The sequence below is a fragment of the Alosa sapidissima genome, chromosome 12 (genome assembly GCF_018492685.1).
Source record: "Alosa sapidissima isolate fAloSap1 chromosome 12, fAloSap1.pri, whole genome shotgun sequence".
NCBI classification, from domain to species: Eukaryota; Metazoa; Chordata; class Actinopteri; order Clupeiformes; family Clupeidae; genus Alosa; species Alosa sapidissima.
Genome location: NC_055968.1, coordinates 35,090,466 through 35,112,056, shown reverse-complemented (window position 1 = coordinate 35,112,056; position 21,591 = coordinate 35,090,466). Strand labels below are relative to the sequence as shown.

Sequence of the window (21,591 nt, the reverse complement as noted above, 5' to 3'; positions counted from 1 at the left end):
CACACACACACACACACACACTGCTGAGCTCTCCTGTTCCCCTTTCCACATAAAAAATCAAAAACCAACTCGACTGCTGCCTTTCATTTGTCAGCATGACAGCGGTACCTGCAGATCCAGATAGCAGCTGAACTGGAGGTAACTACGGGCCGGGGCCGGGTGAGGTCTGGGTGAGGTCCGGGCCAGATCCGGCCAGAGCCCTCCTGCGTCAGCTGCTCTAGGAGAGTGCAGCTGTTCAGTCTGGCAACCAACTGAGGCATCGATGGAGTAGGGCCAAATACAACACATAGCTCAGGTAACACACTCTCTCTCTCTCACACACACACACACACACAATGACAATAAGACGAACAGATAAATCCTTTCATAGGTCTTGACTCTGACTGACACTGATAAAAGTACCAAAGCTGAGTTGACTGATAAAAGTTAGCGAATAAAGATGTCCCCCTTGTCTGCGTGCATACAATTTGTCCTCGCTTGAAGACAGTGAACATAAACAGAGAGCTGTCAAACGTGCGCAGATGCACACTCAGCGAATACGCCTTTGCGGAGCATTAAGTCCGCTGGCACTGCACACTCCAAATCTGTCGGCAGAATCCTGGCAGACTCTCGCGCCTATACAGTCTCTCGTGCAGAAATATATACACAGTCTTTCCTGTGAAGTCTGCTGGACCATCGAGAGCAGGACATAATGAAAGGGGGTTTACAGCACGACCTAAAACTTCTACAGGCTACAAAATGGAGTTGGTCCAGAAGCGACCGGGCACGGGTCGGGCAGTCAGAGTGAGGCCACCATCTCAGGGGCATCTGTCTTAGGTAATCTGGGCCCGATCCGGCCCTTTGCGCGCCTCTAAAAATTGCTACTAATTATGACAAATTCCATCCAGCACCCTTAACGTGCACCGTTTCTAGCACGCGCTCTGCCAAAAACTCAGAGTTCATTAGTTGCCACATTCACAATCAAACGAGATTAAGGTGTTAAAGGGTAGGCTCCACAAAAGGGTTCACCGAGTTCAGAATCACAGCACTCCTCTGAAGTCCATTCAGTCTTACCAAAGTAAGGGTTAAGCTCTTTCTCAACAGTACAACACTGACAGAAAAGCCACCCATTCTGTCGCAAGGCCGGTGCAACTTCACGAGTTAATGTCAGAAGTAGGTTAACACTGATTTTGAGCAACCTACTGTCTAACGACCGAAAGTGCAAAAGTTGCAAATCATCTGAAATCAGTTCAGGTCAGTGTCACACATGATTAAACTACACTAATCATACCCTGGAAAACCCGCATTAGATGACGCTTCTTCTGAGAATATAATTCTCAAGCCTCCTCTACTTCAAACTTCAGCTATGGTAAATCTTAATTCGCACTAGCGTTCGCAGTGACTTTGGTTCATGCAAAGCTGTGAACTTCTATACCATAGGCTGTGCAAATCTGTAAATAATGCGATTAAATAGAATATCAAAACTAGGTGGTGATGATAACTTAAAAAGCAGCATAGCCCATATCTAGACTAGGGTAAGGCTACTAGCAGTGAAAGTTACCTTTCCGTTCGTCTGGCTGTCCCGGTCTAACGTTACACAGATATTCTCAGACGTCTGTGTTTCTCCAAGTCTCGTTCAAACCCAACTGGTCGTCTAACGCATAACTGTAAAGTGGCACGAAGAAGTGAAAGCAATTTTCTTGCTCCTCTCCCTTGACTGATAGACAGCGGTAGTTAGCGCTGATATCTTCACGCAGTTTGGGTTTGGAAGCGCCGCACACAGAAACTGGCAGGAAGTCCGGAAAGCAATTGTAGGGCTTCACCGCAAGAGGGAGCTACATCCCTGATCCAAAATAGGGCAACTCCTGCCCTATGAAAATGTCATGGCACTGGGGGGGCTGTAAAACTCGTTTTGCAGTCTTTTTCACGAGAAAGTAATAACATGGATTCTTCCAAAAAGAACGCTAAAAATGTGAAAACACAAAAAAAAAATTTGCAGTTGTGTATTACATTGTAGGCTAATTCTGATGACACAAAAAAACCAAAGCATACAGCTTGTAGTTCCAGCGTTTTCCTAACAGACTTGCTTCAGACCGTGCTTTGCTGTATGGCTTTGCGTGATTCTGACCCTGTCTGATAAACATAAGGCCTACAGCAGCCTACATGTCGGCAGCATGTGAAAAAAAGAACCACAATATGCAAAAGTATTTCAAGTTTCCCCATCAGAGTTGTAATCATATGTACCCTAGGCTATGTTTTTTTCATTCATTCATTCATTCAACCTTTATTTATTCTCGGAGGGTCATTGAGGGAAGCCCTCATTTTCAATGAAGCCGAGATTACAGAAACAATGAAGTAACAAGATGTAAAAAGAGAGAGAGAGAAAAGTATAGGTATAGATCTAGGCCTATACATAAAATAAAACAAGTAAAATAAATAAATAATAAGATAACATACATTACATTATAGAGGAGGAAGGGGAAAAATACATACAATCTTATTAATAATAATAATAATAATAATAATAATAATAATAATAATAATAAAGACATTTACTTAAAGTTACATTTACTTAAGGTTATCCTATGGAACTATTTTTTAACAACAGTTGAGGCCTTGGCCTATTTGCAGCCTTTTCTGTCTTTAATGGGGGCAGGTAGTGGACACGTCGGCTGAGAACACCAAGGGGGAAGGAAGAGTCCACACGTCATCTGTAGGCTGTCCAGCAACCTCTGGCAGAGAAGAGCTTAATCCTGCATGGGGTCATGGGGTCATGCTTTCTTGGACTAGCATATGTACAGTAAGCTTCTGTCCCTCTGTATGTTCAAGGCAATACAAACAATGAGATTTTTAAAAATCATATGATTACAAACGTAGGTGATTCTTTTTTTACTGAACATAGATGTATGCATATGATATACAGCTGAAACTGTGAACTGTTCCTTCCTGTTCTAGAGAAAAAATATGTGTTCAGTCCATCATACAGAACTGCACTGTCCTTTAGGGCATTCTGCTGTAGTTTCCGTCATAAAACATTAACTGGAGAGTTAATTTAGCTCCTAAATGTCGAAAAATGGAAAACATGACAGTTACCCAGCGCACAGCTGATTAGAAGAAAGCCCTTTGGCAGTTTGTAGGGGTGAAGCTAAGGAAGTAGGTTGCTCTTTCTGAGAAGTTGTGTCAGCACAGAGCCTCATTCAACAGTTCTTGCACCTCACCTGCAAACACACACACACACACACACACACGCCAACACACTCCGACACACAGAGCTATGTGACACTCCTCCCCTGCAGGTCTTAGAGGTCTGGAAGGAGGGACACACATCTCCTCAGCAGACCAAATAAACGACAGATCCCTCTCTTCTCCCTCTCTTCTCCATCCCTCTCCTTCTACCTCTCCGTCACAGCGGCCTGCCGAGGTCAAGCGTTTCCTTGCGTGGCTCCAAGGCCTCGCTCTGAGGTGAGTGTCTGCAAAGCCGTCAGCTTTGCCTCTCGATCGTCTCATACTCAGGAATGTTCTAGAACGTGTTGCCATCTGAGAGAAGTGTAGGCCAGAAAGTGTTTCTCGATTTGTCTTTTTTCTACAAAAGGTTTGAATACAGAAAGCAGATAAATTATGTTAAACCTTTAAACAGAAAGAGCGGCACTTTCACACTAAATAGCCTGATGCCAGGTGTTGGCACAGAGAGATATGTACAGAATGGTGCTGTGAGGAAAAAGTTGTTTGGGTTGACTTTCTCGTAGTACCAAATGTTTCTCTCTGGAAATTTCTGGAAATTCTCATGTAACTTACTGAATGGTTTTAAGAATTGGCCTTCTGGAATTGGTAGAATGACCATTAAGTAATGTTACATTTTCAGGTCATTTGTTACAAAGACAAAAACATTTTCCCAAAGCAATATGAAAAATTAAAACTTATGTTTGTGTTTTTGAAAAAGCCATGGCTTTTGAGAGGGTCTTTGCAAGCAAATTAAATATTCAATGCCGTTACAGCGTTTCACACAGAAGAACTCTTGTCCCTAAAACAAGTACTACAATTAAATCTGAGGGTGTTCCATTCTCATTCTCATGAATATCAACTGTATTTTTCATAATTAGTATTGGTGCACTTTCCCTCTATTTATAATGGATGTAAGTGATAGACACCAGTAGTACAGCCTTTGTATTCACAGTTCCTTCATGCCTTGCTGTTATTATCAATAGTTTCATTCATGTTGGTTTTTTGATGTCGGTATATCAGTCATTTAAACATGATAGCAGGATTTCTGATAGTTTCTGACATGGACTTGTAATGTTTCTAAATGTATCAAAAAGGGTTAACTTAATAACAACCATACTCGCACAACACAACTATACATCCTAAACATTTCAAAGACAATAATAATTAGTTACAAGACAACACAAATCTTTAAAAGGCAGGTTATATTGTAAACCGAGCTGAATCCAAAGAAGGGGTTGTTGAAATTTTAAATTGTGTTGTCATGCATCCTTTAATTTTAAGGAATGAGATACCATCCGGATGTGTACAAATATGTAAAAATATGTTGTAATGATGTAATAATTACGCTATACATACGTTAAGAAGATTGTAAGAAATAACATTTCTTGCAATACGATTCTGTAATATGTATTTTTTTTTAGTAGTCTATACTCTCAAATAATTACCACAATTAATATAATATAAATGACAATGTAATTTAAAATACTACAAAAGCGATCTTAGTTGATGATATTAGTGGTGGTATGGGCTGAAATAGAATTGTTTTTCCGCCGGAAGCATGGCTGAAAAACATGCTCAGTTGTATTATTAGCCGAGTGTATTAGATAGGCTGACGCACATCGCAAAGCCCTGTGATGCAGAAACACTCTCTGAAATTCTCATGTAACTGACTGAATGGTTTTAAGAATTGATAGAATGACCATTAAGTAATGTTACATTTTCAGGTAATTTGTTACAAATACAACACACAACACAAGTAAGATAGATAGATAGATAGATAGATACTTTATTGATCCCCAGGGGAAATTCAAGAAGCCTCACGTCTGTATGGTGTGTGGTGTCTTGTACTGCACATTGTGTGGATTTTAATCAGCTACTAAATGATGCACTGACAGAGTCAAAGGTCATAACAGACACACAGCCTTGTGTATCATCTGGATCAACTGTGCAGCTGTTTGAGAATAGAAGAAGCACTCCATTGTTTTCCCCGTTAAATCCCTTTAAAGGGTCTCACTTGTCTTGAGAGGGTTTTTTTTGCTTTCCTTGGGTAAAAACATACATCATCTCTGAGCACTCTGCTCCTCATATGACCCTCATCTCTTTCATTCTGGAGAAATAGACTCTGTCATCTTCACACTGTGTTTCAGTGCATTGACACAAAGGTGTACGCATGGCATGGCGTGGCAGCAGATCTACAGAGAGGCTCTAATCCCAAGCTGTCTGAGCTCCGTCTCAGTCGGTGTTCATTAGTGTTGATGTCTTTGATGGAGACACACTTAACTTAGTGTGTGATGGCAAATCGCAAGATATGTACACACACACATGAAGCCATGACACTGGACACGGCGGAGGCTGCTATAACACACACTCATTTGTAGAGACAACACAATGAGCTAGAGCAGAGGGAATCTATAGTGTGAACGAGGAGCATTAGATGTGTGTTAGCATGTGTTCATTAGGTATCCTTTCCAATGCAAGTGCTGATGGTCACATATTGCACGGATTGAACATTATAAACATCACAAAATGTTGATGTAACACTGATAACATTGTAGCTTTAGATATCACACTGCAACATTAATGTTAATACTGATAACATTGTAACTTTAGATAGCACACTGCAACATTAATGTTAATACTGATAACATTGTAGCTTTAGATATCACACTGCAACATTAATGTTAATACTGATAACATTGTAGCTGTAGATATCACACTGCAACACTAATGCTGCTTCATGGTGACCTGAAGCAACCAAATCACCATTTGTCAATAGCTCAGTGCCATCTAAGGAGTGTATGTAGTCTACATCAGCTTACAAGTACAGAAAAACATAAAACATGTTTCCCCTTTCTGATGCCACATGGACAGCGAACCTATACGACAGTGTCACAAACTGGGTATACATATAAAGCAAACACTCATACTATGAGATTCCATGAGATTATTAAAGAAGTGAACTCAAAGTGAGATACTGAGAAGTCCCTAAAGAGATGCACTTCAGTGGCCTAGCTGTAAAAAAGCTAGCTTTAGCCCAGTATGTGTGTGTGTGTGTGTGTGTGTGTGTGCGTGTGTGTGTGTGTGTGTGTGTGTGTGTGTGTAAACAAAGCTAGCTTGTGCTTTACTCCGTGTAATGTGTCAGACTCTGGTCCTGACTTCCTCAGTGTGGCCTGTGCATGCGGCTTAAAGCCTGTGGTGAGTTAGCCCTGCATGTGGTGTGTCCGTGTGTGTGTCCGTGTGTGTGTGGGTGTGTGTGTGTGTGTATGTGTGTGTGTGTGTGTGTGTGTGTGTGTGTCCGCTTTGGGTGGGCAGAGGTACACCCAGGTGTGTCCAGGAAGTAAGCTGTGGTTTAAATCAAAGTGATGTTGGCCACTGGAGGAACTTAAAGGTGACATATTCGCCTTGGCTTGGCTTGGCTTGACTGAGTGAGCTGAGGTCCCCTGTGTCTCTGGCGAAGAGATAACATCAATGCAACGCTCACAGCTCACCAGAACAGCAAGCCACTATGATAGTACAGCGGCTAAGCACCAGAATCGCTCAGTTTTTGCAGGAAGCATGAAACTTGGCACAGTTATACCACTAACCCTAGTGATTCAAATATGGCCACCATTCTTAATAGAATGATACAACAAGATAAAAAAAGTATTTTAAGTTCTAACACCTCATTTTTAGGGTCAAGGAAGCTATTGACATGATTTCCAAACAAACTCTCTTGCTGTTCATAATAGAAATATCATTAAAAAACAATTTCAAAGTTTGAAAAGTCATTTTATCACATGACAACCAGAGAAATATCATTAAGTATAATCTGTTAAGAAAATAAGGCAATTATTCTACATTTTGGTTAATGGAAGTAACTACCTACATCATCAATAAATTCTTATTCTACATTCTCTCTGAGCAAACATTAACTCTTACTATACATTGCTCAAAAACATTAAAGGAACACATCAGATTGCAATGGGAAAACACATCATGCTGGATAGCTATACTGGTTAGGAACAAAAGGATGCCACTTCGTTTTTTGGGAATGAAAGTGATCAATCTACAGAGGACTGAATTCAAAGACCCCCGGAAATCAAAAGTGAAAAACGTATGCAGCAAGCTAGTCCATTTTGCCTAAATTTCATTGCAGCAACTCATGATGGTACTCAGTAGTTCATATGGCCCCAACATGCTTGATGGCGCTGGAGCCTGCTCCTAATGAGACGGTGGATGGTGTCCTGGGGATCTGCTCCCAGATGTGGACACGGCCATCACTGAGTATAATGTCACAGACAGAGGTGTTGAATTGGGTCAATTGTCCGGCGTAATAATCTGCTGCAGCTCAAACTTGTTGCTGGAAGTTACAGCCTACGGGGACTATTTTTAGGTGCTGCATGATATCATTGTGCTGCTGCGCCCATGGTACGTTCACAACGTTCCTTGATTATTACGCCAGAATGAGAGTATAGTTCCATGTCAAATCAGCCTAAAAAATCGCCATGTTTCTTTTTATGTTAGTCCTATTACAGTTTGTAACTTGAGAAGAGACACATTTTAAATAGGAAAATTACCAGAAATCTTAGTCACTTTTAAGCATGATGCTAGCGGGCAAGATGCTAATGGTCTAATCCGATTCAATGCTCTATGCTAGGCTAGAGCTAAAAGTGGTATCGGCAGACTCAAAGAAACGGCTGGATGAATTGGAGAAAGGTAACAATCAATTGTTTAACTCGAGGGGAGGTGGAAAATGAGTGTAATTCCCCAAATGGTGGAATATCCCTTTTTAAGGTAGAGTCAGAGGTCGCTTAGGTTTTTCCCCTTAGGCTGCTAAAGTCTTTTGTGCAACCATTTAAGGGATTTCTTACAAGATAAGGACAAAACCTTAAATACTTAAGGGAACATTTTAAGGAAACTTTAAAGGTGCTCTAAGCGATGTCATGTTTTTTAGGCTAAAACATTTTTTGTCACTTACAGCAAACATCACCTCACCATCCGCTAGCTGCCTGTGTCCTGAATACACTGTAAAAAAAACCGCAATCTCTGTGGACAACCCAGGCTCCAAAAACAGCCACAAAACAACTTGAGCAAACCTTGCCCATAAAAGCATAACAAACTGTTCCAGCAAATCACCGACGAGATGCACGTTTAGGAGAGTTTCAGTTGCACGGGAGGGAGGGGGAGGAAGCTAGCGAGCTAGCTTTCTGTTTAGTTTGAACGTCAACAGAAGTGACGTTACCCAGCATCGCTTAGAGTGCCTTTAAGGAGAATACTTAAGAGTGTTTGTGCAACCAATTTTATTTTAAGGGGGCCTTAAATCAAGTTTTAAATGAAAATCTTAACTTAAGGTGCTTTGTACAACCAGGCCCTGGCCTTAGCCGCTGTGGGCTATTAACACAAAGAGCATGTTCCTTTTGTTGTTACGTTGGCGGTGGTGATGTTATTAGGTTTATGTTTGCGGTTAGAAGAAAGCTGTGAGTGTTACCTCCTACTGGGAAAACGATAAAGGGCAAGCCTGTGCTGGAAATGTATTCATAAGAGGAAAACCTGAGAAAGGGTAAAGCACTTCTCCGAGACAGGGGTGTCTAATGTCTGAGTCCTCTGTAAAGGTAAACAGTCATCTTGATGTTTGATGTTTGTCACGTCATTTGTGAGATTTCTTTGGATTGTGGTGGATAGTCATCTTCCCTATTTTAAACAAAGCAAGAATTTAGGTTTGTGTTTTTTATGAGTTGTCTTATGTCTCAACGAGTAAACGAGTACAGAAGAAAGGGACAGAGCACTGTGTGGGTAAACGAGTACAGAAGAAAGGGATAGAGCACTGTGTGGGTAAACGAGTGCAGAAGAAAGGTTGTGTGGGTAAAGTCCCAGTATCTCTCAGGGCTGCAGCCTTACAGGTCATCCGTCTTTTGTAACTTTGAATCAATTTGAAGGCATTGAATCAAACACAACCTAGTATCTTACAACACACACACACACACACACACACACACACGTTTTCTCTGACCCAGAGTATTCTCCCATAAAATGAGAGGTTGTGGTAAACTCTGTCTTGTGATTGGATGAACTTATTTTGCAATGTAAAACATATTACTCATATTCTCAATCCCTTTTCATGTAGTTTCCACCATCTAGTTTGTAACATAAGGTGATTAAAATAGAGCAAAGTTATTTATCACAAATGCAATACCTCTGTAAAACAATATATGTATATATATAAATATATATATATATGCAAAAACATTATATGACTGGACATAGTTTATGAATTCAGAGAGAGAGAGAGAGAAGAAAGTCGAGGCGTTCTAGACGCATGAGCACCTGCAGGGGAGAGAGCTTTTGGATGTGGGGTGTGTGTGTGTGTGTGTGTGTGGGGGGGGGGGGGTGGAGATGACGTGGCGCAGACTTCCTGTTGTGGCTAGGCTGCTTTTCCAGCAGCAGTCAGCATCAGAACAATGCTTAACTCCCACACACACACACACACACACACACACAGAGATCCTTCAAAACACACACACACACACACAAACACACACACACACACACACACACACACACACACACACACACACACACACAGATAGAGATCCTTCAAAACACAGATACACACACACACAGAGAGATCCTTCAAAACACACACACACACACACACACACACACACACACACACACACACATCTAGACATAATACCCAGACACGATCTGAAAAACAGTGATGATTTTTTCAAACCTCTTTGGACCTTGCTCTGTAAATAGGATACAAATAACTGAACCATAGTTTTTGGTCTTTAACTCATAATCACTGGCATCTGTAAGGCAGACTGCATGAGTTGTTATGGAAGATAAAAAAGCATAAGAAAGGTCTGCACACTGCGTCTACCATTTAATTCATAGCAACGTTTTGATTTTATAGATCTTCAGGTATGGATTTTATAATGCCTGACGAAGATCTATAAAATTGAATACGTTGCTATGAATTAAAGTTTATGGGAGTGTCGAGAATATGAAAATAGCAACGACAGTAAGTTGGGATGTCAAGTGAGTAACATCATCAACAGCAGTGTGACGCACCACACTAGAGGTTGCATTGACTAAAGTATATCCTGAGATAAAACTAACTCATGACATCTCTATTGACATCTCTTACACTACTGATCCCAACCGCCCACTGCGATCTTCTGAGCGTCTGTTGTCTCAACCAGCCATAAACGCTAGGTCAAATTCAAGACCTCAGTGGTTCCTCGTTGGTGGAATGAGTTGCCTAGTGCTCTCCAATCCAAATATAGGCTGATGATAACCATAACCAATCCAAATATAGGTTGATGATAACTTTGCACTGAAACCCGTGTTTATGTGACAGCATGCACCCCATGTAGCCCACAGTGCTGCATGCAGATCTTTACTCTTGTAGCCCACAGTGCTGCCTGCAGATCTTTACTTGTGCATGTGAGATGCACATGATAACCCACACAAGCAAAGGCACTTCGTGGGCACTTTCACATTTGCACTCAGCAAAAACCTCACACTCTCAGCTCTTCCACAACTCTCTCAGCTCTTCCACAACTCTCTCAGCTCTTCCACAACTCTCACAGCTCCACTGTCAGTTTCACTTAGTCTGCTCCTCTGCAATGGTATGTTTATACAAAGTACATAAAGTGTATTTCAGAAAGTGTCTTTAGAGAGAAGTAGTTATAACGATTACTATTACTATTCCTATTACTATACGACTACTATTGCTATTCCTATTAGTTGCTGTAACAGTATTAGTGTAATTACTGTAGTATGTATTGATTACGTTGCTGTAACAGTATTAGTGTAATCACTGTATTATGTATTGATTACGTTGCTGTAACAGTATTAATGTAATTACTGTACTATGTATTGATTACGTTGCTGTAACAGTATTAGTGTAATTACTGTATTATGTATTGATTACGTTGCTGTAACAGTATTAGTGTAATTACTGTACTATGTATTGATTACGTTGCTGTAACAGTATTAGTGTAATTACTGTACTATGTATTGATTACGTTGCTGTAACAGTATTAGTGTAATCACTGTATTATGTATTGATTACGTTGCTGTAACAGTATTAATGTAATTACTGTATTATGTTTTGATTACTGGTGTTGCCTACAGGGTTTGTGGTCCTCTGTGTAAGCGTGTGTCCTCTGAGTGTGTGTGTGTGTCGTCTCTGTGAGAGAGTGTGTGTGTGTGTGTGTGTGTTGAGGATGTCGGACCCTGCGACCGAGCTGCCCTTCTACTTCGGCAGTATCAGCCGTGCGGAGGCGGAGGACCACCTGAAGCTGGCGGGCATGTCGGACGGCCTCTTCCTTCTGCGGCAGTGCCTGAGGAGTCTGGGTGGCTACGTGCTGTCGCTGGTCTGGGACCTGCAGTTCCACCACTACGCCGTGGAGAAGCAGATGAACGGCACCTACTGCGTGTCCGGGGGCAAGCCCCACTGCGGCCCCGCCGAGCTGTGTGAGTACTACAGCAAGGACGCCGACGGCCTGGTGTGCCCGCTCAAGAAGCCCTGCCTGCGCGCCCCCGAGAACCCCATCCGCCCCGGAGTCTTCGACACCCTCCGCGACAACATGCTCCGCGAGTACGTCAGGCAGACCTGGCACCTGGAGGTGAGAGGGGCTCCACCCAGACTTATGAATATGAACATCTTGACAGTGTTCCAGTCTGAGAAATCGTGTGTATTTATGTGACTGTGAATGGTGTGAAATGGGAAGATAGTGTGTGTGAGTGTTTTGTGAGGGTGTTCAGTGTGTGTGTGTGTGTGTGTGTGTGTGTGTGTGTGTGTGTGTGTGTGTATGTGTGAGTGTTTTGTGTGGGTGTTCAGTGTGTGTGTGTGTGTGTGTGTGTCTGCGTGTGTGTGTCTGTGTGTGTGCATGTGTGTGCGTGTGTGTGTGTGTGTGTGTGACTCGCTTTGGTTTTACTCAGAACACACAGCTCAGAGTTGGGGAGGAAAATGTGACAGTTTTCATAGATCTGGGATGGATGACTCAAACTTGGTATTCAGGATTTCAAGTGATTTCAGAAAGTTGTTACAAAAAAATACTAAAAAAGTAAGTCTGAGTTTGTTTTCCCAGTGGCATCAACTAAAAGTTTTTTTTAAAAGAAATTGTTTAAACCCAAAAGGCAGTGTTCAGATTTGGACAAAGTATTATGAGACTGACTGTGTCGTGGGCAGAGAGATGATGCATCATACATGGTTAACAGAAAATTGCTTGGAAGGATGATAAAAATCTGGAAATGACATTTTGTGAATGCCAAATATCGACATACATGGAAATGCTAATCCACTGTGTATGTGTGTGCGTGTGTATATATATTATGTGTGTGTGTGTGTGTGTGTGTGTGTGTGTGTGTGTGTGTGTGTGTGTCAGGGAGAGGCCATGGAGCAGGCCATCATCAGCCAGGCTCCTCAGTTGGAGAAGCTCATTGCGACCACTGCCCACGAGAAGATGGCCTGGTTCCACGGAAAGATCACCCGTCAGGAGGGGGAGCGCCGCCTCTACTCTGGCATCCAGCCAGACGGCAAGTTCCTGTGAGTCAACGGCTACGAGCCTCCCGTCACCACGGTTACGTGGTCCTCAACTGCCTTTGTCTGAGCTGATGTGTTTTTTTCCGAGGGTCATGCTTCTCTAATAGATGCTTTTCTGCTCGCCGACTGCAGGGTGAGACAGAAGGATGACTCTGGCACCTTCGCTCTCTCTCTCATGTACGGTAAAACCGCTTACCATTACCAAATCCAGCTGGACAAATCAGGAAAGTACTTCATGCCAGAGGGAACCAAGTTCGACACTGTGTGGCAAGTAGGTTCCATCAGGCGCTCATTCACTGGCACACACATACAATATTATTTCAGTCTGGGATTTCAAATGTGCGCAGGAGAGATGTTAAATCCCTAGTGGTGTAGGCAGGGAGTCTCACACAGTGGCCAATCAACAAACTAGACTATTGGGGGGGCGCTGTGGCGCAGCAGGCTACAGCGCCCGTACCATATACGGGTCCGAGTGCCCACGGGGATCCAGGTTCGAATCCGACGTGCGGTCATTTCCCAATCCCACCCCATCTCTCTCTCCCACTTGCTTCCTGTCTCACTTTCCACTGTCCTGTCCAAATAAAGGCAAAATAAAAAAATAAAAAAAAACAAGCTAGACTATTTACCTTCAAAAAACAAAATGACTAATATCAAGCTTTGTGGGCAAAGAGCAGCAGCAGCAGAACAGCCTTCAGACAGAGCAGAAGAGAACGGAAGCTGTTATCTTAAAAACACAACATGAAGATTTAGTTCAGAAATGAAAATGGTTATGGGCAGTGCAGTCATGCAATGATTGGGAAGCAACTTTCCAATTGGTTGTTGGTTCTTGATTATTGGCTCTTGGTTCTTGGTTCTTGGCTCTTTTCAATGCATTTATTTACTTTTGAACTTCTCAGACTCGGTGCCAGAGTTGAGGTGTTGAGGCCAGGCTGCTCAAGATTTGAAAATAGATAATTATACAGAACGGCTTCAAGCGTTTCTCATAACTTCAGACACAGACATTTACTTTCCTTTAACCCCTGGATTTGTAAGACCAAAGAAATGTAATCAAATGCAGCAAAACACATGAAACAGAGAAACAAAAACAAAAAACAGAAATAACGCAACAATGTATTTGAATTGTATTATAGCTAGTTTAGATTTAGGAGTATTTGATATCCTTCTTTCAGTATTATAGCTAGTTTAGATTTAGGAGTATTTGTGATTTTGAGATGAGTACACTTTGGACCTTTAAAAAAGATATGATTACTCATCCAAGAGGCAGATTATAAAACAATGAAGTGGTTGTGGAATTCAAATGCCTGCTGTCTGTCCTCTCCATCCAAACGACTGCTGTAAACATTAAATGGGCTACTGACTTACTAAGGCCAACAAGCACCATTTGAAAGTGGTGTCTGCCATCCTGGTAATGAGAATGATCTAAAGTATGAGTTTAATTGAAGAGGAAAGGGATTGTGGCAGATGACCAAAGCTGTGTGTGTCATCCTCTCTCCGCTGGGCAGCTGGTGGAGTATCTGAAGATGAAGCCCGACGGCCTGGTCACGGTGCTGAAGGATCCGTGTGTCAACCGCAGCAACGCCTCCGCACTCGGTACTGAACGCCCACACACACACACTCACACACTCACAACAACACCTCCGCACTCGGTACTGACCGCCACACACACACACACACTCACACACTCACAACAACGCCTCCGCACTCGGTACTGAATGCCCACACACACACACACACGCTCACACACTCACAACAACGCCTCCGCACTCGGTACTGACCGCCCACACACACACTCACACTCACACACTTACAACAACGCCTCCGCACTCGGTACTGACCGCCCACACACACACACACACACACTCACACACTGCAACAACGCCTCCGCACTCGGTACTGAACACACACACACACTGCAACAACGCCTCTGCACTCGGTACTGACCGCCCACACACACACACACACACACACCGCAACAAAGCCTCCGCACTCGGTACTGACCGCCCACACACACACACACACACCGCAACAACGCCTCCGCACTCGGTACTGATCACACACACACACACACACACACACACACACACACACACACACACACACACACACACCGCAACAACGCCTCCGCACTCGGTACTGACCTTGACCACACACACACACACACACACACACACACACACCGCAACAACGCCTCCGCACTCGGTACTGACCACACACACACACACACACACACACACACACACACACCCTGAACACTCACCCTGAACACTCACACACACACTCACACACACACACACACACACACACACACACACTCACACACACACACACACACTGAACACTCTCACAAAACACTCACACACACCATCTTCACATTTCACACCATTCACAGTCACATAAATACACACGATTTCTCAGACTGGAAGACTGTCAAGATTTTCATATTTTTTAAAAACATAACATAACATAACATACTTTATTATACATATACTGCCACACACCCAAGTGCGTCTCTTAGCAGCATTTATGTACATAATAAGTCCATTGCATATTTTTTAATGGACTATTGATGGCCCTGTCAATTTAAACAGCACTATTATGCTATACTATTATACTGTATGCTGATTCATGATGACTGTTATAAGATAACTATTTGATCTCTTTCAATTATGTTTTTACCCATCGGTTGCAGCTGTTCCAGTTGCTCCTAAGCAGGTATGTGCATTTCTGTAGATGTGCAGGTACAACATTCCATTGGTTTTGGTGTTTTTTTAAAATTATTATTGTTACAGTAATTGTGAATTTGTCTTTCAGAGGAGGCAAGGGAATGGATACACACCGCCCCCTCGTGGTGAGTTGATGACATGACATCCCTCATAGCACTGGCTTTGAGACATTGAGTCTCTGGCCTGCCTCTGCTACTGACTTTATAGTGTCGTTTCTGTATGGGAAAAAAGGATTGACCCACATACAATCCAGTGAAGATACATCTTTGTTGTGCTACATAACATTGGGAATGTACAAGGGAACTAATATCTGTTAAATAACAAAGCAAAGATCAAACTGACACCAAGTTGACAAGTTGTGTGTGTTGAAGCTGACTCCATGACGGACTCCGAGCCGCGGCGGGCCATGCCCATGGACACCAACGAGTTCACGAGCCCTTACGACGACCCCGAGGAGCTGAAGGAGAAGAAGCTCTGCCTGAAGAGGGAACAGCTGATGATTGACGAGGTGGAGCTGGGCTCAGGGAACTTCGGCTGCGTCAAGAAAGGCGTCTACAAGATGAGGAAGTGAGTGTGATCTGTACCATAACACGTCTGACACTAGTCAGACTAAATAAAGCACATACCTGTGATGGATTTGGAGCATTGGCATGGACGGCCATAGGATGTGTTGAATTCACAATGATGGGGATAAGTGTGTGTGTGTGTGTGTGTGTGATGTGTGTATGGTCAGTTTAAGGCACTTAGAGTATCAGACCAATGAAATCATTTACAGATGTTCTGGGCTGTAAGCAGTCTGTATATATTATACACATAAACACACTGATGTACAAAGTAAGGTCTTTCAATGCCATGTTATGTATTCAAGACTTCCAAATCAAACCAAGATCCATGCACAGCCTGGATAGGTGCAGATAGATTGCAGGAACAAACTTAAATAGCAAAAATAAGATCGCACACTGTAGACTTTTGCTCCATTTTATTCAGAGCGAACAACGCGTTTCGCATACAGTATGTATGCATACAGTTAAATATACAGTACATGCGAAATGCGCTGAATAAAATCAAGTAAAAGTCAACAGTGTGTGGTATTGCGTTCTTATTTTTGGTATTCAAGACTTATTTGAATATGTAAAACACCCTACCTGTGTGATATCAGATTCAGAAGAGACGGATCAAATAGCAGCCTATAACGCGCCTACTGAACCCTCAGTGGAACCTTAGAAAGATGACACGCTTTTGTTCTACTGAACCCTCAGTGGAACCTTAGAAAGATGACACGCTTTTGTTCTACTGAACCCTCAGTGGAACCTTAGTAAGATGACACGCTTTTGTTCTACTGCACACCAGGAAGCACGTGGACGTGGCCATCAAGGTTCTGAAGAGTGAGAACGAGAAGGGTGTGAAGGACGAGATGATGCGTGAGGCGGAGATCATGCACCAGCTGGACAACCCCTACATCGTGCGCATGATCGGCCTGTGCGAAGCCGAGTCCCTCATGCTGGTCATGGAGATGGCGCCGGCCGGCCCACTCAACAAGTTCCTCTCCAGCAAGAAGTAGGTCTCCACATGCAACACAGCAGATCACTCATTCATATCACGCTACAACAAGTTCCTCTCCAGCAGGAAGTAGGTCTCCACAGCACACGCAACACACGCTACAAGATCCTCTCCAGCAGGAAGTAGGTCTCCACAGCACACAGCGCACACATGCAACACAGCAGATCACTCATTCATATCACGCTACAACAAGATCCTCTCCAGCAGGAAGTAGGTCTCCACATGCAACACAGCAGATCACTCATTCATATCACGCTACAACAAGATCCTCTCCAGCAGGAAGTAGGTCTCCACACGCAACACAGTGTGCACAGGCAACACAGCAGATCATTCTGGCTAAATGCCCAACCGGGCTCACTCAATCTGGCCCCCTAATCATCCCCCAGTCTAATTGGCTCATTCACTCCATCACTCTCCACCTCAAGCTGGTGTGTGGTGAGCGTTCTGGCACATATTGGCTGCTATGCATCACCTGGGTGGGTGCTACACATAAGTGGTTAGTGAGGTTCCCCCTTCCATGTGAAGCGCTTTGAGTGTCTAGAAAAGCGCTGTAGAAATGACACGTGTTGTTGTTGTTGTTGATGATGAAAAGCGCTATATAAATGTAAAGTGTTGTTGTTATTGTTATCATTCATTCAATACTTACTTTATATGCATTTCTCTCACTACACACACAAGCAACTCAGCTCATTCATTCACCCATCAACTCAGCTCATTCATAAATCTCCTCTCATGAGTCCGTACACAACAGGAACTTCTCATCCTTATTCCACATCCTTAACCCACACGCACGCATCGTAATTCCCAACCCATTCTTCTCCAGGCACCAAGTGATACCTGTCTGTCGTTAGGCTCTTTGTTCAGTCACTGAGGATCCTGTTTAATTCATTCAAGCCATGATATATACAGTCTTGTTTGTGTGGGTGATAAAGAAAGTCACTAGATCTGCACCAAAACTACACTGAGTACACTAGACCCTGCCATTGCCCCCCTAACTGCCTCTCCCCAGCCGTCATCCCGTTGTTGCCCCCCTAACTGCCCCCTCCCCAGCCGTAACCCTGCTGTTGCCCCATTGCCCCCTCCCCAGCCATTGCCCTCCAAACTGCCCTCTTCCAGCCATTGCCCCCTCCCCAGCCGTAACCCTGCTGTTGCCCCATTGCCCCCTCCCCAGCCGTAACCCTGCCGTTGCCACTATTGCCCCCTCCCCTGCTGTTGCCCCATCGCCCCCTCCCCAGCCGTAACCCTGCTGTTGCCCCATTGCCCCCTCCCCAGCCGTAACCCTGCTGTTGCCACTATTGCCCCCTCCCCAGCCGTAACCCTGCTGTTGCCCCATTGCCCCCTCCCCAGCCGTAACCCTGCCGTTGCCCCATTGCCCCCTCCCCAGCCGTAACCCTGCCGTTGCCACTATTGCCCCCTCCCCAGCCGTAACCCTGCTGTTGCCCCCTCAGGGATCAGGTGTCGGTGGAGAACGTGGTGGAGCTGATGCACCAGGTGTCCCTGGGGATGCTCTACCTGGAGCAGAAGAACTTCGTCCACAGAGACCTGGCCGCCCGCAACGTGCTGCTCGTCAACCAGCACTACGCCAAGATCAGCGACTTCGGCCTGTCCAAGGCCTTAGGGGCAGACGACAACTATTACAAGGTTAGACTTTCTCCTAAATAAAATACAAAATACATTTCTGCCGACTGCTTACATTACACTGGAATACATGACAGTTTATTTACATAACTGATCTATCTATCTATATTTGCATATCTTATCTAAAATTCAAACAGGAATACTGTTACGGTTTGTCTCCAAATCTAATGCTTAAGCCAGACCTGAAGATGGGTGGAGGTTTGCGTTTATTTTTAGAAGCAGCTCAGAGCATGCTTGTGGTTTGGGTGAAGTGGCGGCATGATGAGCAGGGTGAACTGCTCCCTAAAGCCTGGGTGTGGGCGTGTGGGCACAGAGACGCCATGCTGTGGGCACACGCTGCTGTGGGCACACGCTGCTGCTAGGCACAGGGGTAGCTCACCTTGTCCAAAGGGAAATTCCCAAGACTTTCCATGACTTCTCCCTCAGCTCTCTCAAACCATCTGTGAGTCCCTGTGAACTTGTGTGTAGAGGATTATTTATCTTAAATCCACCTGTTATATATGTTCAAAGGACAATTCTACAATTAGATACCAATACATTTTACACAGACCTGGATGTCCATAGTATAGACCTATAGACCTAAAAGCGGCATTTAGCATTTAGCTGCACAACAGCGTGTAGTGGTTCATTTAATCTGCTGTCTCCCACCCAGGCCCGCTCGGCAGGGAAGTGGCCACTGAAATGGTACGCCCCGGAGTGCATCTGCTTCCACAAGTTCTCCAGCAAAAGTGACGTGTGGAGCTTCGGGGTGACCATGTGGGAGGCCTTCTCGTTCGGAGGGAAGCCTTATAAGGTACCAGCACCGCTGCATCCACCATGACCTCTGACCCCGCCTGCTGCCCAACGCTACATATGCTACTTCAACTTCAGTTAGCGGATTCAAATCTGCTCTTTAGTTGGGTGGTCGGTTTATAAAGGGCCAAAATGCAAAGATCACACTTGAAAACTCTTACTGACATCTGGTATAGGAAGTTATAGGAGTTTCAGTCCCAGATATTACACACACTGATCACACACCTGTGTTTCCTTAAAGGACTTCCTTTGGGAAAATACCTGTGTTTCCTTAAAGGACTTCCTTTGGGAAAATTCTCTGTTAAATACCTAGATGCAGAAACATATTTGGATATTTGAGCAAATGGACTATGTGTGTACATGGACATCACATTTATTTACTTTTATGTATGTGCTACTTCTACAAAGACAATTTTAGCCCCAGGCCAGACCCATTAGAGTTCCCAGGTACTGAGCACACACCCTTAGTGTGCTCAGAATTCTGCTCTATGAGTCGGCCCCATTTTATTCAGCAACCAGAACCATCATTTTGCCCAACATGTCAAGGGAAAAACCGGTCACAAATGATTCTGGACACTGTATGTTTATTTTTGACTGAACATGTTTATTTTAAATGTGTAGAAAATGAAAGGGCCGGAGGTGATCAGTTTTATTGCAAGTGGCACTCGAATGGACAATCCAGCAGGATGCCCTGACGTAATGTACAAGGTTATGCTGGACTGCTGGACGTACAAGTATGAGAACATCTCCCCTTTACTACACACTGTACTGCATATGAGAACCCTTTACTACATACTGCATATGAGAACATCTCCCCTTTACTACATACTGCATATGAGAACCCTTTACTACATACTGCATATGAGAACATCTCCCCTTTACTACATACTGCATATGAGAACCCTTTACTACATACTGCATATGAGAACATCTCCCCTTTACTACATACTGCATATGAGAACCCTTTACTACATACTGCATATGAGAACCCTTTACTACATACTGCAAATGAGAACATCTCACCTTTACTACATACTGCATATGAGAACCTTTACTGCATACTGCATATGAGAACCCTTTACTACATACTGCATATGAGAACATCAGACCCCTTTACTACATACTGCATATGAGAACCCTTTACTACATACTGCATATTTACTACATACTGCATATGACAACATCTCCCCTTTACTACACACTGTATATGTATATGCATATACACTTATTATATGACTGATCAATGAATTAATGTCAAAATACAAATACATACAATATATGCATTAAGAAATTATCTCTTTTCCCCTGCCCTCTCTCTGTTTCTCTCTCTCTCTCTCTCTGTGTGTGTGTGTGTGTGTGTGTGTGTGTCTCAGACATGAGGAAAGGCCGTGCTTTGCCAAGGTGGAGGAGCGCATGCGGCTCTACTACTATTCCATTTCTAATAAGAATCCTCTGGATGCCCAGCTTGAAGAGAACACGAGCCTGGCACCTAGCACTGACCTCTGAACTATGTGCCATGGCAACCTGTAGCACTGTTATGTTATGTAGCCAATGCCAGCTAGCAAACCATTTACTGATCTGAGCCTGAAGCCATGTTCTCATTAAATGCTTGGTTTAATTGTGCTTTTTACAGCTCATGAATTGTGTTTCTTGCTTGGTAGGCACTAAAACAAAGTAAAAGGTTGGCACATGTTTGCTTTTCAAATAATACTGTTTTACTGAATTAAGGAAAACATTTTACAATAGGCATGGCAGGGCAAGTTTATTTATATAGTGCATTTCATACACAGGGGTAACCCAATGTACTTTACATAAACAAAAAGCAAAGATTGTTACTGACCTACTGTTTTTCCTGACTTCCTGTTCTCTGTATCGTGTTTCCAAGCAGAATAGTTATTTCATACATTCCTTTTTTCTCACTGTATTCAGTAGCCATGCTTGTATGAGTTCATGTGCTTATTTAAAAATATGAAAATAAAATTAGGTGAAAACATGGTAGCCTACTGTGTCGCATGAAATGTAGGAATGAATATGCAATAAAGCATAATATAACAATCTATTGATGAAATGACCTTTCTTATGGTGTTGTCGTCCTTCGTTTATAAAGTAGGCTATCTTCCTCCCGGCAGTAGAGCAGTCTGA

At 43.4% G+C, this 21,591-nt stretch overlaps 1 protein-coding gene across 7 annotated transcripts in view; it reads left to right on the top strand.

The window, feature by feature from the left end:
* Window positions 1–21,508, top strand: part of LOC121724771 (tyrosine-protein kinase ZAP-70) — a 23,613-nt gene extending 2,105 nt beyond the window's left edge. For 2 of the 7 annotated variants that reach the window (XM_042111545.1, XM_042111544.1), the window contains exons 2-13: window positions 11,345–11,816; window positions 12,579–12,739; window positions 12,869–13,007; window positions 14,239–14,326; window positions 15,426–15,448; window positions 15,548–15,584; window positions 15,831–16,026; window positions 16,810–17,016; window positions 18,468–18,660; window positions 19,310–19,450; window positions 20,071–20,183; window positions 20,823–21,508. In XM_042111545.1, coding sequence (XP_041967479.1) covers window positions 11,415–11,816; window positions 12,579–12,739; window positions 12,869–13,007; window positions 14,239–14,326; window positions 15,426–15,448; window positions 15,548–15,584; window positions 15,831–16,026; window positions 16,810–17,016; window positions 18,468–18,660; window positions 19,310–19,450; window positions 20,071–20,183; window positions 20,823–20,955 — 1,833 coding nt within the window. In that variant the 5' untranslated portion in view covers window positions 11,345–11,414 and the 3' untranslated portion in view covers window positions 20,956–21,508. Of the gene's footprint in view, window positions 1–3,203; window positions 3,442–10,683; window positions 10,815–11,322; window positions 11,817–12,578; window positions 12,740–12,868; window positions 13,008–14,238; window positions 14,327–14,427; window positions 14,442–14,605; window positions 14,627–14,761; window positions 14,780–15,425; window positions 15,449–15,547; window positions 15,585–15,830; window positions 16,027–16,809; window positions 17,017–18,467; window positions 18,661–19,309; window positions 19,451–20,070; window positions 20,184–20,822 lie in introns of those variants that run through there. The other 5 variants (XM_042111542.1, XM_042111543.1, XM_042111546.1 and 2 more) reach the window with 5 other exon arrangements.
* Window positions 21,509–21,591: the final 83 nt, after the last annotated feature.